The sequence below is a fragment of the Planococcus citri genome, chromosome 3, assembly GCF_950023065.1.
Source record: "Planococcus citri chromosome 3, ihPlaCitr1.1, whole genome shotgun sequence".
Taxonomy (NCBI): Eukaryota; Metazoa; Arthropoda; class Insecta; order Hemiptera; family Pseudococcidae; genus Planococcus; species Planococcus citri.
In genome coordinates this window covers 80,352,646-80,369,166 of record NC_088679.1, presented here as the reverse complement: position 1 = coordinate 80,369,166, position 16,521 = coordinate 80,352,646, and the positions used below count along the sequence as shown (strand labels likewise).

Below are 16,521 nucleotides of genomic sequence, written 5' to 3'. Positions count from 1 at the left end.
AGGCTCTTTGGCTCCCTAAAAGTAGAAAAAACAGTAAAAAAATGCGCACAATTTTATTTAAAAATTCAACTTTTAACTCACATTTGTGAAGAAACTGAAGAATTTCTACTTTTTTTTCTCATTGAGATATAAAATGAAAATAAATGCAGTATAATTATTTTCATTTTTTTCATCGTTTTTCACGAATTTTAAGTTCTAATTTAAAGAACTAAGAGCCAGAGCTGGAGCTGGAGTGGGAGCCAAGAAATTGGATTGGAAGAGAAAGCTGAGAGTCAAAGAGCGGAGTCGGAAAGAATTGAGGAGCGAGCAAGGAGCCAAAGAGCACATGTAAAGAAAAAGAGCCAAGAGCGAGCCAGAGCTAAAATTTGTGGGGAGCTGAGCCAGAGCCAAAACCCCCAAATCCAAATTTTCAGCTGCCCAAGTTCATTTATCGATTTTTGGCAAATTTTTGAAAATTCAAAATTGACTATTTTGGTGATTTATGCTTTTTAAAAAAAAAGTACGTACTTGATCAGTAAAAATGTTCAAAATAAGTCCTAAAACTGATATTAACCCCCCCCCCCCCAATTTCGCCATTTCCAGCTATTAGCTGGAGGCTCCACCGCGATTTTTCAATTTCTCCAGAATGTTGAATTTGCTCCAGAAGGCGTGAATACGAAGTTGGGCAGCTAAAAATCGAGTTGTGTGTTATACTCGACCAGTTTAACGAATTTATCCACATTTGAGCCGATTCTGGAGCGGACACCTTAAGAGTGGTTTTTTGACCAGCTTTTTTTCAAAATAAAAATATTCAAAAATCAAAAATTTCCCGTTTGCGAGAGAATTTTCGAAATTTGCGCGAATTGCAGTATTTTAAACACAACAAACCCCCTGAGGCCAAGTTCCGCCATTTCCAGCTATTCTGGAGCCTCCAGTGCGATTTTTCAATTTTTCCAGAATTTTCAATTTGCTCCAGAAGGCGTTAATATGAAGTTGGGCACCTAAAAATCGAGTTGTGTGTTATACTCGAACTGTTTAACGAATTTATTCACATTTGAGCCGATTCTGGAGCGGACACCTCAAGAGTGGGTTTTTGACCAGCTTTTTTTCAAAATAAAAATATTCAAAAATCAAAAATCTCCCGTTTGCGAAAGAATTTTCGAAATTTGCGCGAATTGCTGTATTTCGTCAAGAAGAAACCCCCTGAGGCCAAATTTCGCCATTTCCAGCCATTCTGGAGGCTCCAGCGCGATTTTTCAATTTCTCCAGAATCTTCAATTTGCTCCAGAAGGCGTAAATATAAAGTTGGGTAGCTAAAAATCGAGTTGTGTGCTATACTGGAACTGTTTAACGAATTTATCCACATTTGAGCCGATTCTGGAGCGGACACCTCAAGAGTGGGTTTTTGACCACCTTTTTTGCAAAATAAAAAAATCAAAAATTTCTCGTTTGTGAGAAAATTTTCGAAATTTGTGCGAATTGCTGTATTTTGCCATTAATTAACCACACGAGAACGAATTTTGCCATTTTCAGCCTTTCTTGGGCCTCCTTTTAATTTTTGGATATTTTTATTATGAAAGAAGCTGGTCAAAAACCCACTCTTGAGGTGTCCCCTTCAGAATCGGCTCAAATGTGAATAAATTCGTTAAACAGTTCGAGTATAACACACAACTCGATTTTTAGCTGCCCAACTTCATATTCACGCCTTCTGGAGCAAATTGAAAATTCTGGAGAAATTGAAAAATCGCGCTGGAGTCCCCAGAATAGCTGGAAATGGCGAAATTCGCCCTCGTGGGCTTAATTCATGACAAAATACTGCGATTCGCGGCGAGAAAATTTTTGATTTTTGAATATTTTTATTTTGAAAAAAAGCTGGTCAAAAAACCAATCTTGAGGAGTCCGCTCCAGAATCGGCTCAAATGTGAATAAATTCGTTAAACAGGTCGAGTATAACACACAACTCGATTTTTAGCTGCCCGACTTCATATTCACGCCTGCTGGAGCAAATTGAAAATTATGGAGAAATTGAAAAATCGCACTGGAGGCTCCAGAACGGCTGGAAATGGCGACATTTGGATTTGGGAGGTTAATATCAGTTTTAGGACTTATTTTGAACATTTTTACTGATCAAGTACGTACTTTTTAAAAAAAAGCATAAATCACCAAAATAGTCAATTTTGGATTTTCAAAAATTCGCCAAAAATCGAAAAATGAACTTGGGCAGCTGAAAATTTGGATTTGGGGGTTTTAGTTTTCGAACATGCTCTTTCCAAAAATCGCAGTCCCGTTCAAATCGGAGGCGGACACCTCAAGAGGTTCCCTTGTGAGTCCACAGAAACCCTCCTGGTCCTAGCCCAACTTTCGACTCGATTCACTCCAAAAATTCATAAGTTCATTTTCTAGGAAAAACATCGCTTCGTATTTACGGCAAACTCGTTAGGCAATTTTATTAACACCTACGTTGAACAACTTACGAGTGTTCATTCGTTGGTATGTACAAGTACTCATATGCTGCAAATTGGGTAGTATTCATAAGTAGCTATAGGTAATTTTTCCATGGGCGAATAAAATGCTGAGATATTGCGAGTCAAATTTGTAGTCTTGTACACTCCGTTTCGATCAGCGTATCGCATTCTACTCTCCACAGGTCGACTGTAGACAATGCGTTCGTCCTCGCGCCTTGATTTCTAAAAACATTCGACTTTGCTATGCTAGAAGTTTATGAAAACCTCTAGTTCACTTGTACATGTATAATAAAATTAAGTAACCCGTGATTTGTCTACTAATAGTATACCTGACAAGTCGATCAGTCCACCTTATTATTCTTTTTTCATCGCATTAGCCGTCACTTTTGAACAAAAATTTGGCCTTTAAAAAAATGCCAACGGTAATATTATTCATATATGTAAATCATCACAACAACAGCAACAACAAGAAAAAATGATATATTTGTGGTACATACATAGGTACATTACGTGTGCGAGTACTTACTTTACTTGGTTTGTTTTTAAAAAGTTGAAAATTCTTATAGGTATGCGAATAATTAATTAATTATACAAACTTGAGCACAGGTAGGTACTCGAGTAGTAGAAAAGGATGGTAGGCAGCAGATAGAAAATTAGGTAAAAAATTTTAATTTAAGAAAAAACAACTTAAATAAATGACTACGACTACGAGTAGGTACGTACGTACATAAGTATATAGCCTGTAAAAATACTTTTTAGCACAAAAATTAACAGCTCGCGCGCTGTATTTACCGAATATAAATAATGTCGAGCGTCGAATAGTGGATTGGTGGCGGCATTAATGATTCATTATCATTAATATGTTCTGACATTTGTAGATAACGGCTACAAAAATTACATTCAACGCAGACGCGGATGCTGATAGGTACTTATAAGGGTTTTGTAATAAGGACGGAGTAAAGAGTGAAATTAGCGGCAGGGGCGGATCGTTGGCAATGGCAAATCACAGTATGTGTAAATTTTCGCAATTTTTAAATTTGGAATCTTCCCGACCGAATATCCAAGTGAACATCTGGCGAGCTTTCATGCTAGCGCGAACAACGGCTCGATTCTTGTACCAACGATGATTGCTGGAGACGTTTTGCTGCTGCTCGCAGTGTTGTTTTTTCAAACGAATTTGATTCAGTATTCCGACGAGTAGCTCGTCAACGTTGTGATTGATGCCGACCGATATTTCCACGTACTTGACTCGGAATGTGCAAGCTAAACACTTTCCATCTGAAAAGGCAAATTGTGTCATCAACAATCGACTAACATTTCCGCAATTCGCAACGAAACAAAACTATCCTAACTAAAAAAGCGCGTATTCTTCAAGTATTTGCAAAAATTCAAGGTGCCTGTACTCAGAATTTAAGTTCCTGAGAATTAATTCTATTATGAATTTCTAATTTGATCTCTTTGATTTTGAGGAATAGTTCAATCGTAAACTTATTATAAAATTCATTTTGACTTTTTGAAATTCGTGTATTTTTGAATTACAACTTAGTTCTACGAAGTTGAGAAATATGATTTATGCGTAAAGTACATATAATCGTAACTCACCCTGAGAGGAGACTGTTCTGCTTCTGGCTAAATCAATTTTATTGCCGACCAGAATGGCTGGCTTGTTGAGCAAAACATTCAGATCGTGCAATTTGCTCAATTCACTCTCGGCATACTGAAACGTCGACTTATCCACAACCGAGTACAAAATCAGAAAAGCATCCGCCACCGCGTATTTTTTCTCAACAATCTGCAACAAATGCACACATAGTATTATATCGCAGGTAGGTAGGTCTAGGGTCATTCCATGTCAACTCAACCAACGTTTTTGAGTTATGTCTTTCGATTTCGCTCAATTTTTTTTTACAATATATACCCACCCAGTAAGTAAGAACCACGCAATTAGTTTAGTCCCAGCCCCCTCAGGGGGCTGGGACCAATCTAATTGCGTGGTTCTTACTTACTGGCTGGGTATATATTGTAAAAATAAATTTTGAGCGAAATCGAAAGACATGACTTTTTTGGTTGAGTTGACATGGAATGACCCTCTAGGTACATACAGGGTGCGCAAAAATATTGCGAACCATAAAGAAAGTTTTTTACCTAAAAATATAGGTTGGCAACATGAAATATATCCGTAGAATTCAAAGGGTCAAGTGCCAAAAAGTAGTTTTCGAGTTATTCGCATTTATAGTTTTGATAAGTGATTACTTGATTAGCTGAGAGTGAAATTACCAATGGGTGAAAAATTATGCTGAATATTAAATTCTTAAGTGTACCTACAACCTTCTTGTGCAAAAATTGGACTTTTTTTTATAGGAATTTTTACGCAATTTTGCGGAAGCTTGAAAATATTGTGTTTTGATGAAAATTTTGAACGCTCAATATTTGAAATGGCTGGGTATTTTACCTACCTTGGAATGTCTCCATTCGTGAAAACACAATTCCGATTCTTCTCCATTCAGCATGATAGAAATGGTTTGAAGAGATGGCTCGTCTGCAAAATGCAAAAAGAAAAAACTAAAAACGCGTCAAACAACCGACGACAGTTGTAATTACATAGGTCTGTCCAAATACCTATAGAATGTACGTTTACTCACCTCTATCTCGGTCGTACGGATTAATGCCCTCCGACGTCATGAATTGGCTAACGAGCGAAGTTTTTCCAACTCCTGCGGCGCCCATCACCGATACGTTGTAAGTAAGGACACTGCTGGAATCGGCGGCTACTGCTTCTGGGGACACTGACGATGGATCATTCGAGGTCTGCTGTTTGTGTTTGTGCTTAGCTGTCAAACTCGGCTCGTTGTTGGGAAAAATACTGTTACTACGGCCATGTCTTTTTCTGAAAGAGTCGCCACGATTGACTAGACCTGCAAATTTACATTTTACTCATATAGTTGTAAACGCATTGTCATCAGATCTACATGGTGCCGGTACAGAAGCGTAGGTACTAGGTAGCCCAACTAGGTTGTACAGGGTGCCCAGAAATATCGTGAACCCCTAAAAAAGTTTTCTGCCAAATGTTTCGGTTGATCACAGTGAATGGTGATAATAATGATAGCACATGATGATTGTTATACTGAGGTGATAACATTCCACCAATTATATGCGTCTGTTTCACGTTGCCAACCCATATTTTTAATTAAAAATCCTTTGAAGTTCACCATATATTTTTGCACACCCTGACATAGGGTAGTGTTATAGGTACTACACTACTACATGTTGCCTTGCCACTCAGGTGCTTACCTTTCGTAGTAAAGCTGAATGATCTGAGGCGATAAGAATTGTCATCAGCTATTTGACTGGCACTTGTGGATGACTGAGTTTTCGGTATATCCAAAAATGTGGCAGATTTGCGTTGTTTGTGAGAGTTTACTCGTCGAATGCAACTTTCACGCCATAAAGTACCTGGCGATGATGGCGAACATGTTTCTGAATCTGAAAATGAAAAATCACCCAAATTAGCATACTTAGTACAGTACTTACATAGGTACGTGGCCCGTTCAGATATGTAACTGAGAAAAGGAGAACTCAGCAGCAACTACACCTGGACCAGCAGGCCCCTGTGTAGGTAAGCAAAGTCCGGAGAGAGAAGGAATAAAGGCAACGCGCCTGTACAACTACACAGGTACCACTAGGCCTGCGAGTAGTTGAATGGGTGCGAGAGAGAAGAGAGAAAAGTGAGAGAGGGTGAGAGAACGCCAAGTTCACAAGAGAGATGTTAAGTTTCTAAACTGGATACAGCTTATATTTATACAAAAAGTTAAAAACCCTTATTTCTATTGACCAATAAAGAAGAAGCTAGCCTGAAACCCTTTTCGATAATGGTGTTTTGTAATGTAGATAGTTAAACCAATCACATTACAGAAAACTGTATAAGAAAAAAGGTTCAGTTTAAGTATACCAGCTAGGTTTCTTCACTAAGGTATTACATTGTGATACATATACAAAAAGAGTGACTTCATAATGTCCCACTTGACAATAATAGATTTGCCACTGAAAAAGCCGGTAAAAAAGCCAACTCAAAATTGATAGTGCCTGTAAAAAAAAAACGCCGACCAAAAGTGGCTGTTCAAGTATGTACTTACTTAAAATGCTGAAAATTCTACCAAACCACAAAAAATTTCTAACTTAAGCGGGGATCGAACCCACAGCTCCTGCATGTTAATCCATATCTCTCACCACTCAGCTATCACAGCAACCTAAAGAACACTGCTTTCAAGCGGTATACATGTAGGTACCACACTTCCTAGTATCAATTAATTTAAAAAACAAAGTTGTGAAGACACGTTGAGCATGTGCCCTATAACACTAGGCAACGGCATATTTGTGTTCGGGTTGAAAATGGGCTTAATCGATAGTTTAGACCCTAAAACAAAAAACAGAGTGGGGATTTTCAATTTGAGTTGTTTTTGTAGTCAGGAAAGATGATCAAAGTTGCAAAAATGACCGTTTTTGCCCTATTTCACGAGTTTGTGGAGACATCAGTATTATGTTTAAAAAAAAAACCAAGGTCATACTCGGATTCTACGCACTTTTTTAAGTAAACAATTTCTCCGGATTTTTGATTTTTGAAGTTTCAAGCGCATATGGAAGATTTTTGTTTGTAACGTATTTTAAAACTTGGAGCGAGAGCCTCACCCGCGCGAACACAGTTCTGAGCCACGATTACGTGGTGGAGTAATGCCAGCGTCGCGCGCTCCGAGTTTTAAAATATGTTACAAACAAAAATCTTCCGTATGCACTTGAAACTTCGAAAATCAAAAATCCGGTGAAATTGTTTACTTAAAAAAGTGCGTAGAATCCGAATATGACCTTGGTTTTTTTTGAAACATAAAACTGATGTCTCCACAAACTTGTGAAACAGGGCAAAAATGGCCATTTTTGCAACTTTGATCATCTCTCCTGACTACAAAAACAACTCAAATTGAAAAACCCCTCTCTGTTTTTTGTTTTAGGGTCTAAACTATCGATTAAGCCCATTTTCAACCCGAACACAAAAAAAAGGTCAAAAATTGTTGCCTAGTGTAATCAGTGAATCTGCATTTCAGCAAATAAAAAACTGCTGCTAGTGCTGCTTAAAACGCAGCTCAAAAGCGACATGTTTTTATAAAAGTAGCTGATTCTAGCTGGCAACTTTTAAATTGTTGCTATTTGCCAGTCAAGAGCGGCTGTTTAAATGTCATAAAAGTAGCCGCTTCTAGCTGGTGTTTTATCTGCAGCAAATTTACTGTCATTTTTGCGCTCCTTTTAAATGGCAAATTTACAAAAACCAGCTGGCGTTTTGGCTGAAAGTGGCAAATCTATTGTCAAGTGGGGTATATGTATCACTGTAGTATGTAGATGGTGGTTGTGAATGCGTCAGACTCGCAAGAACCGCTTTTAGATACCTCATACCTGCTTTTAGATACCTCATACCTGGAATACCATTAGGTCGAGTCAAATGTAACACAAAGGCATCTCGCGTTGTCAGATGCGATCAACACATACCCCTACAGATCTTTTTTTTTATATGTGACTGGGTCCGAAACTAGGAGCTTCAAATCGGATTTTTCATCTTTGATTTTTTGGGCATTTTGAAAAAGAGACATCATAAGGAGTACAATGAGATGAGTTGGAAATTTCAAGGCAAAAAATGTTACCGTTGGCATTTTTATGCCCCCCCCCCCAAGAACCACTTCGGTACAGCCCTGACAGCAGACGCAAATTTCAAATACGTTATTCACATTTCGCTATCAATGCTAGGGTACTACAAAACCAGGTATGCTAGACAGCAATTTTATTCCGGGTTTGACTAACTTAGCATTGCAGTATAATCAATAATGTGAAGTTCAAAAGCAAGTGCTCAAATTCAATCATTGCTTTCTTTCTATGCCAGAAATTATTAGGTCATAAAAACCTTAAATGGCAAAAAAAACAATTCTTCAAAATGTTGAGTTGTTGACTTATTTTATTTTCACATTTTTGCCTCTCCTGTAAAAAAAAGTTTTTTCAACTTGCATATTATGGTCCCTTTTGTCAGACCAGGTCACATGTGCAAATATTTTATTTGAGAGAAATTATTTCTTTTCTGTGGAAATGACCAAATTTCCAAATATTACTCAAGATTTTCTTTTTCGCAGAAGAAACTAAAATTCCAAATATTAGGTACTTACTCAAGAATTTTTTTCATTAAAGAAACAGTCCAAATCTACAACAATTTATCTAAAGGTAATTGTTCATTTATTTTCTCATATATTTTCATTTTATTTTCTGAAAATACTTATTTTTTAACGCTTTTTTGTGCTTTTTTTACATTTAAAAATAAGTATGTGTGCTTGCTTTTTTCTCAAATGATTGAATGAATGCCATTTGTGAATTTTTTCATTGAATTGAGGAGCTTGGTGACAAAGTTAGACAAACGCCACTGAGGGCGCATACGGAAAGGGACCTAACGACCAAAAAAAAAAAAAAAAAGTTCTCCGAAATTGTTGTAGGAACGGTTCCTACAACAATTTCGGAGAACTTTTTTTTTTTTTTTTTTTGGTCGTTAGGTCCCTTTCCGTATGCGCCCTCAGTGGCGTTTGTCTAACTTTGTCACCAGGCTCCTCAATTTTAAAATCAAAATAAAACAAAAATAAAACCCCTTTGGTAGGTATTTAAATTAAATAAGTACTATCTACGCTACAACTGCCAGTCCCTGCAGTAGAGAAGACAAACCTTAAGAGAGATTTGGAGCGTCCACGTGGCAGAGGCCAGTAACTCATCTTCAGCAGGCTGGAAGCTGAAGAAGAGGGTAAGAGTTAAGACCAAACCTAACAACTTGGTGCGATGGCGTGTGCCCAGTGTCAAAGCTGCAACCTGAATGGGCTACAACATCAAGCCATCTCAGGAAGTAGGGGAGAGGAGAAAACAACCAGAAAATATCCCTGAAGCAGCAACAGGAAGAGCAGCGAAGCTTGTGAACCCTGATACTCAAGAGTCATAAATAATACTGCAATGAATCCTGTACAAAAGCGAGAATTTGGCGCTATAACCGAACTTTGGGAAAGTCGGCTTGATGGCGCAGAGGGCAGCCCCCTCTACAAGCTATCATTCCTTGGGGCTAGAAACCCATAGAAGCGAAAAAAAAACAATTTCTCGAGAAAACAAAAATAAGAAGAAACCGGCTGAAAAATCAGGGAACCCTGTTGGGCAGGAGGCAAAAAAGCCCACACTATGGAAGAAACAAAACAGGCTGAAGATCTCTACCTGGAATGTGCGAGGCATACAGAAAGAAATGGCGAAAACACGTTGACAAAGAATACACTTCAACTGGCAGGAGGAGCAGAGGAAGACCGAAGAAAAGACTTGATGATACATCGGCGAGCAATTCTTCTACAGTTTCCCAGACAGGCTGAACAGCTCACCAGGTCAAAGTTCAATGATGATGATGATGATGATGATGAATGAAGATAAAATATAAGAAATTTGAAATCTCGAAACAGGAACGATTTTGTTTCAGTTCCGGAATGGTTTTGGGTACAAAACGAATAGGTACCTATAGGTTCTGGGATTTTTTTTTTCGGTTTTGGGATCAAGAAAAATAACGATTTCAGTTTTGGGATTGAATTTGAATCCGGATTCAATCGGTTCCGGTTTTGGGATCATTTCGGACCACAATCACCAATCGCCAATTCACGCTTAGAGATAAATCTGTATATAAACGGAGAGGGGGAGGGGGGAGATCTGCATTCAAAATTTCGGCAAATTTTCAAAAATTAATGGTAGGTGTTTTGTTAGAAATGGGCAAATTTTATGACTCGGGGGAAAGGTACAGTGTGCTGAAAAATATTTGCGGCATGGTACCCTTTGGCAAGTTTTTTAAAATTTTTGATGTACCTAGTGTAGTACCTGTATTCTCTACCCGCAATAACGAACAATTTTAACAATTACCCAACAATAATACCTATCAGATGAGCCCAAATTGAGGCCCCTTCGCTCATATGACGGTGACGGCGACGAAGGAGTTGATTTAATCGACCAACACTCGTGTAAATAGGCAATGGGCGATAGGCATGTGTAAATCTAATTCTAAATGTAAATCTGTTACGCTGCACTTTAATTAGGTGGTATTTGGAATACGGAGTCGCGGAGGCGATGACTCATTTGAAATGATTAAAATGCGAATCGTAGGATTACAAGTGTATAGTGTACGCGAGTATTTATGAAATGAATAGAAAAAAGGAATGCGAAATGCGGCATGCGGCTAGCAACTAATACACAGCACAGACACGCGAACAGATGCGCTACATTTCTTTCTATTTTTATTTTTATTCCTCATTCGAAGCGGCATCAGCATCAGCATCATATCGTACGCAGAATCGCAGACTGAATACACATGTAGTCGTACCCCTACTCGCCAATTCGTCCATCTATTTAGCGTGACCCATTCGTACGTTCACTGTTTATAATGTATGGTTTACGAATGCATATGTTATGTTCGCTATGTAAGTATAGACCATACATCATAAACTGGTAGTGTACAGTGTACAGTGTATATCTACGAGAAGAACTAGCCTACATATTCGGCTATGGATATACGTATAAAAGTACCTACACGCTGATGGTACCTATGCTAAGATGTCCCAGCACCAGCAACTGCTTGTCGGTTCACTCGTACGTGTAGGTACCTGTACTTGTATTTGTTTACTTGTATTTTTGTTGATAAATCCGTACCTATACTAGGTACCTATACATCATAATTACAGAAACATGGAGCACCCAGCACCCTCGAAGAAGTAAATGATTGGTTGACGAGGTGATACTGGTTGGTGATTGGACTGGGCATTGGGCATCGTGCCTGGGGCGATAACTATTATCTAGGTAAGTACTTGAACATATAGGTACCTATTTGAAGTAGCAAGACCTACCTGTATGACCGTATATTTTAGGATCGCTAACTCCTGCCCGCATATGCGTATGCGTGTGCGGGTGACGACGATGACCATCTTCGGCGGTGGCGGTCTGCGACTGAGGAGGACGTCTTCGAAGCGATTTGCTGCCTCCGGTGAGACGAGCACTCTGAGATCTGGAAGCTGGTCGACGAAAATACTTGACGCTGCTGCCACCGACGGCTGGCGGCGTTGGCGGTGGCGTGATACTGGTCGTCGGAAATGCACATTCGGCGATACGATCACTCCTTGCGCTGGAACTGAAGCAAACGGACGCGGATCGACCTTTAATTTTGGTAGCAATTATTAATTCGTCTTCGGTGACAACGACGGTGTCCGCGTCGGCGTCGAAGTTGACGTCGGTCATGCCGCAGCCGCAGTTGACCGCCGCACTACGCGATTCGCAATATTATCGCACACGATTTATACACGTAGATATAGGTATACGATACACACGATATACGTACTGCTAAGTGCCAATACGAGTAGTACACAGGTTACGATGCGTATTAACACGTGTAGTAGATATATGCGAAAATGAAAACGCTAAACGTCGTATCGTGTCGCCGCGCGTTTATTGGCGATCCGGCAAAGCCAAGCAGAGCCGAGCCAAGCGATGGCGAAGCGAAGCGAAAGCACTACTCGTACTCGGTCAAACTACAACTAATACCTACATAACGTTAACGTGCTAACGCACTACAGTCTACTACATAGTGCTCGTATACTGTCTGCTATATTGCTATTCGTATTCGTCCAACTTGCTTTGCTTCGTACATCGTACATCGTACATCGTATATCGTGCATCGCACCGTGTACGAGTAGGCTACTATACGTACATATAATATTCATTTGTTGTTTATTTTTGTCTAGTTTACTAACGTAAGCTGCGTGCGCACAATCAATATAATATACACCCGTGTATGTAACTCGAAGTTGAAATTCGAAGCAACAGGAGATTTTCGCGTCGACCGTCCCCTGGCCCTGGCCCTAGCATTAGCCCTACATACCTATTACTACCTACAGCCACTCATCAATGGCATTACTACCCTCGTACATAGTACGCACACGAACCATTACGTAGGTAGGTACTTACCCACTGCCCACCTACCTACCTATATGATGTAAATCTTTCCTTAGGATTGGTAGATGCAAGCTCAAAATGTATCCCAGCAAAATGAAATACCTATACGAGTAAGCATCCTGTTGCTGTACAGTGTACTACGTTAAGCAAACGCAACTAACCCTAGCTATAATATAGGTACCCGTACTCGAACTCGGTACTACTACTATGGTACTTGACCTACTTTCGATACATCAAAGTGTTGCTTATACGTTAGCTCTAGCCAGCCACTCGTATGCAGGGTGGCCCATTTGCAAGGTACCAGATTTGCACAACAGGGAAATTTTTTGAAAAATTGTAGTCTTTAAGTTTTCCGCATATGGCGGACGAATCGTACGTCCTAGCAAAAATCTGATGACAGTGATCTGAAGTGGAATTAAATTCTCTACAATTTCGTTGACATGAAATTTTCGAAGGACGCTTACTTGTCAGTTTCGAAATTTATACCTCTTTGAAGTTGGAATAACGAAAAGTTGCACCAACTTTTTAAATTTTTTAATCTACTACCTCGCCTGATTTAGTCTTTTAGTTTTCCGCATGTACCGGACGGTACGTCCTAGCAAAAATCTGATGACAATGATCTGAAAGAGAATTAAATTCTCTACAAGTTTGTACACGAGAAATTTTCGTAGAACGCTTAGTTTCAAAATTTTACGTCTTTGAAGTTGAGTAATAAAAAATTTAAAAAGTTGAAAAATGTTGCTGCAACTTTTTGTAACTCAAACTTCATACTCGTAGTGCAGTCATTTTAGCAAAATTTTTAGTCTCAACTCGAAAAAATTCGGGGAAAGCTGAATTTCCCCGTTATTTGTTCGGATTGGTCTCTAAAACACCCCATCAAAAGTTGCACCACGCAGCTTGCCAGCTACCCCCGCAAGAGGTCATTAATGTTTGCAGATACAGGTTTTTCAGCTATATTGCCAAAATGAAGGGTCCGAGAGAAAAAATGTTCAAACAAAAATTGTTTAAATTAGAACCAGCATGACCAATTCAGCTTTTCCCAAAATAGCGATTTCACCCTTAATAAAAAGGAGGTAAAGTTGTCAATTTTATGAAAATGTAAAAATTGTTTTAAAAAATGAAAATCGACAATTTAAAACGTGAACTCGATTCACAATAGACTCGAAACTACATATTTTGACCAAAGTTGTGTAAGAAGTCGTTTTTATTTATGAGTGTATTTCTTTTTTTCTCCCTCTTCTATTCTCACACCATGACCATGTGGTTGCTATATATTTTTATGATGCACAAATACGCATATGTGACCCCGCCTGACAAAATCGACCATTTTGACAAAAAAAAGTGTCCAAAATAATGATGTTTAAAATGAATCTTAAGGGTTGAAAGATCAGATTTGTGAAAAAAAAACATTTTTTGAAATTTTGTCGAAATGGTCGATTTTGTCAGGCAGGGTCACATATTTGCAACTGCATCAATAATTTGCGTAATTAGAGGGATAATCTTAGTGACCTAGGGTGACAGGTGGAAGTTTTCACGGAATAGTGAGTAAAATGTACCAGCAAAGAGTTTGGCTGAGCATGGAGATCTCAGTCATTGAAAGTTTGTGCTATGAGTAAAGTGCCTGTGCTCGTTGCTGTTTCTTTCCCTAGTCGCCTGAGATATACCTGCTCCATTGATGCTATATTGACAACTATGATACCAAATTATATGTATTATGTGAATACTTACGTTAAGTTATCTTACTGAGTACACTGATACATGAATACTTAATAGATTAGGCCTCGTATCTAATGTTTGCATGATAGCTTAGTGCAGTATGTACTAGTGGTCTGCAAGGGTCGGGCAAGCCCGCGGGCTTACCCAACCCGGCCTGAGTACTCGGGCAAAAAGCCAGACCCGACCCGAAAGCCCGAAACAAGCCCGACAATAATTTTTTCAACACTTCCGATAAATTTTGTTGCAATGTTGGCGTGATGCGACGAGATGGTTTTCCCAACAATAGGCATTGTTGTGACGTGAACATGGTGCTACACTTCTTTATTTACGAGTACTCACAGCGCATGCGTTGAGTACGAAACCCAAGCCCGAGAAAGCCCGATAAGCCCGGCTCGACCCGACGCAACCCGGCCCGACTTTTATCGGGCTTGGCCCACGGGCTTTCGGACAGGCCCGTGCAGACCACTAGTATGTACATATGTAAGGCACCAAGATATGTTTTTAATTAGGTCAGTAATTTATTTTATTACTTGCATATTTACGTCTTGCAGGCGAGTCGTGAGGATTAATCCGTCAAGCTGACACTGATGGACGAACCACGGGTCACTTGGGTCCAAAGTGTCCCCACAAATGGGTGAAACCACAGGTAGCCAGTGGTCCGAAGTGTCACTACAGTTGTCTATAAGTAGCTTATTTTGACACTGATGGGTTAACCATGGAACCACAGGTCAATTTTTGGCACTTGAGCCCGAAGCATTTCCACAGCTAGTCCATGGCTAAAACGCCATGGGCTGAGAGGCTGAGATGGAGATCTTTAGAAGATTATAGCGGCTAAATTACGTTACGATAATTTACAAGCCTTGCATGATTCATGAGTAATACATGTGTGAACTCGAAAGCGATTATTTTTGTAAAAGATCGCTTATCATCCATCCAAGTTCCAGCTAAGCCAGAACTCCGGACCTGACAACCTCCATGATTGATTGATTGATTGATTGATTGATTGATTGATTGATTGATTGCTTTGATCATATATGTAGATCGATAATTTGCCAACATAATCTTTTGATAAGGGTAAAACACCCCTATTCCACCCAGTGCCTAATCCCAACCACCATGTATATCCTGTCTGATATTAGCGCTACCTACTGAAAAGTAATATAAACGTGTTCCTCTATCACAGACAATTAATTTGAGACATTCCTGGCCACTGTAAAGCCAAAACTCGCAAAATAAATTGAATTTGAAGAAATTCCATAATCAAAAAATTGTTTTTCACAATTTTTTATTGGCAAAAATTTTCAACTTGTTATAACTAATTTTGTGGTGTTAAATGTGATTTGTGATCGCGATTAAAGTGAGATTTTGATGGTATTGCCGACTGCCATTTTTGTAATCAATCGCATCAGGTATGTAAAGAAAATGTTTACAAAAGTGTAAAACCATATGGGTCTCCTAATCCCGACTACCCATAAGATCATGTAAATTCAGGGTGGTCGGGATGAGGGTACCAAATTCAAATAGTCATTTTTGAAGTGTCTCCGAAGAAAATTCCAAAAAGCCACAAAGAATAATTATTCTATAACCCCAAAATTTTAATATGAGTTGGGGGAAGGTACAATCTATCTTTTAAGCCATTTACTGTATTTTCATGTGAAATAGTATGTATTTTATTGGTTGCTGCACTTTCAAATGTGGTCGGAATTAGGATACCTAACTTTTTGGAGGTGGTTGGGATTAGGATACCACATTTTGAAAAATTGTTTTTGAGTTGTTTTGGGAAAAAAATTCAAAAAACATATTTAGGATTATTCATTTACGCCAAAATTTTGATAAGAGTTAGGAGAAGGTTCAACCTACATTTTAAGCCATTTGCCACATTTTGAAGTGAAATAGTCTTCGATTGGTGGCGGTTTTACAAAAAGTGGTCAGTTTTGGGCGACTTCACCCTTAGCGTTTTATTTTACCTGACAATTGCTCATGTTTATTAATTAATAAATAGTCGTTCCTTTCCTACAATGGCGATTTCCTGACTTGGATTTCAATTGCCACTATTGGACGATTTTCGAAGTATTTTTTACAGTTGCACACCGCAACCGCAACTTGTCTGCTACCCCCCTCCCCGCTCGCAAGAGACATTTATCGGATATATCGCCAAAATGAAGGGTCAGACAGAAAAAAGTGATTGAACTAAAATTATTCTACGTCAAATTTCCTATAAGCATGACCAGTTCAGTTGAAAATAGGTATATTTTTCGATGAATTTTTGAAACAAATTTAAGCCAAAAATTAGGGGAAAATCAAAATTTTACCAAATTGAGCT

At 38.9% G+C, this 16,521-nt stretch overlaps 1 protein-coding gene across 1 annotated transcript; it reads right to left on the bottom strand.

Moving 5' to 3' along the window:
• Positions 1–2,908: 2,908 nt before the first annotated feature.
• Positions 2,909–12,620, bottom strand: LOC135839670 (GTP-binding protein GEM). The gene is made up of 6 exons (XM_065355802.1): positions 11,381–12,620; positions 5,736–5,927; positions 5,087–5,359; positions 4,901–4,983; positions 4,047–4,236; positions 2,909–3,722 (listed from the first exon to the last, which is right to left on the bottom strand). The coding sequence occupies exons 1-6, from the start codon at positions 11,766–11,768 to the stop codon at positions 3,448–3,450; spliced, it is 1,401 nt and encodes a 466-aa protein (XP_065211874.1). The 5' UTR covers positions 11,769–12,620; the 3' UTR covers positions 2,909–3,447.
• Between the last annotated feature and the right edge of the window lie 3,901 nt (positions 12,621–16,521).

Coding starts and splice junctions, on each gene's coding strand:
- LOC135839670 (XM_065355802.1), bottom strand. CDS start 11,768: ATGACCGACGTCAACTTCGACGCCGACGCGGACACCGTCGTTGTCACC. Junction 5,360..5,735: donor ATTCAGCTTTACTACGAAAG/GTAAGCACCTGA, acceptor GTAAATTTGCAG/GTCTAGTCAATCGTGGCGAC. Junction 3,723..4,046: donor CAGAACAGTCTCCTCTCAGG/GTGAGTTACGAT, acceptor TTGCCTTTTCAG/ATGGAAAGTGTTTAGCTTGC.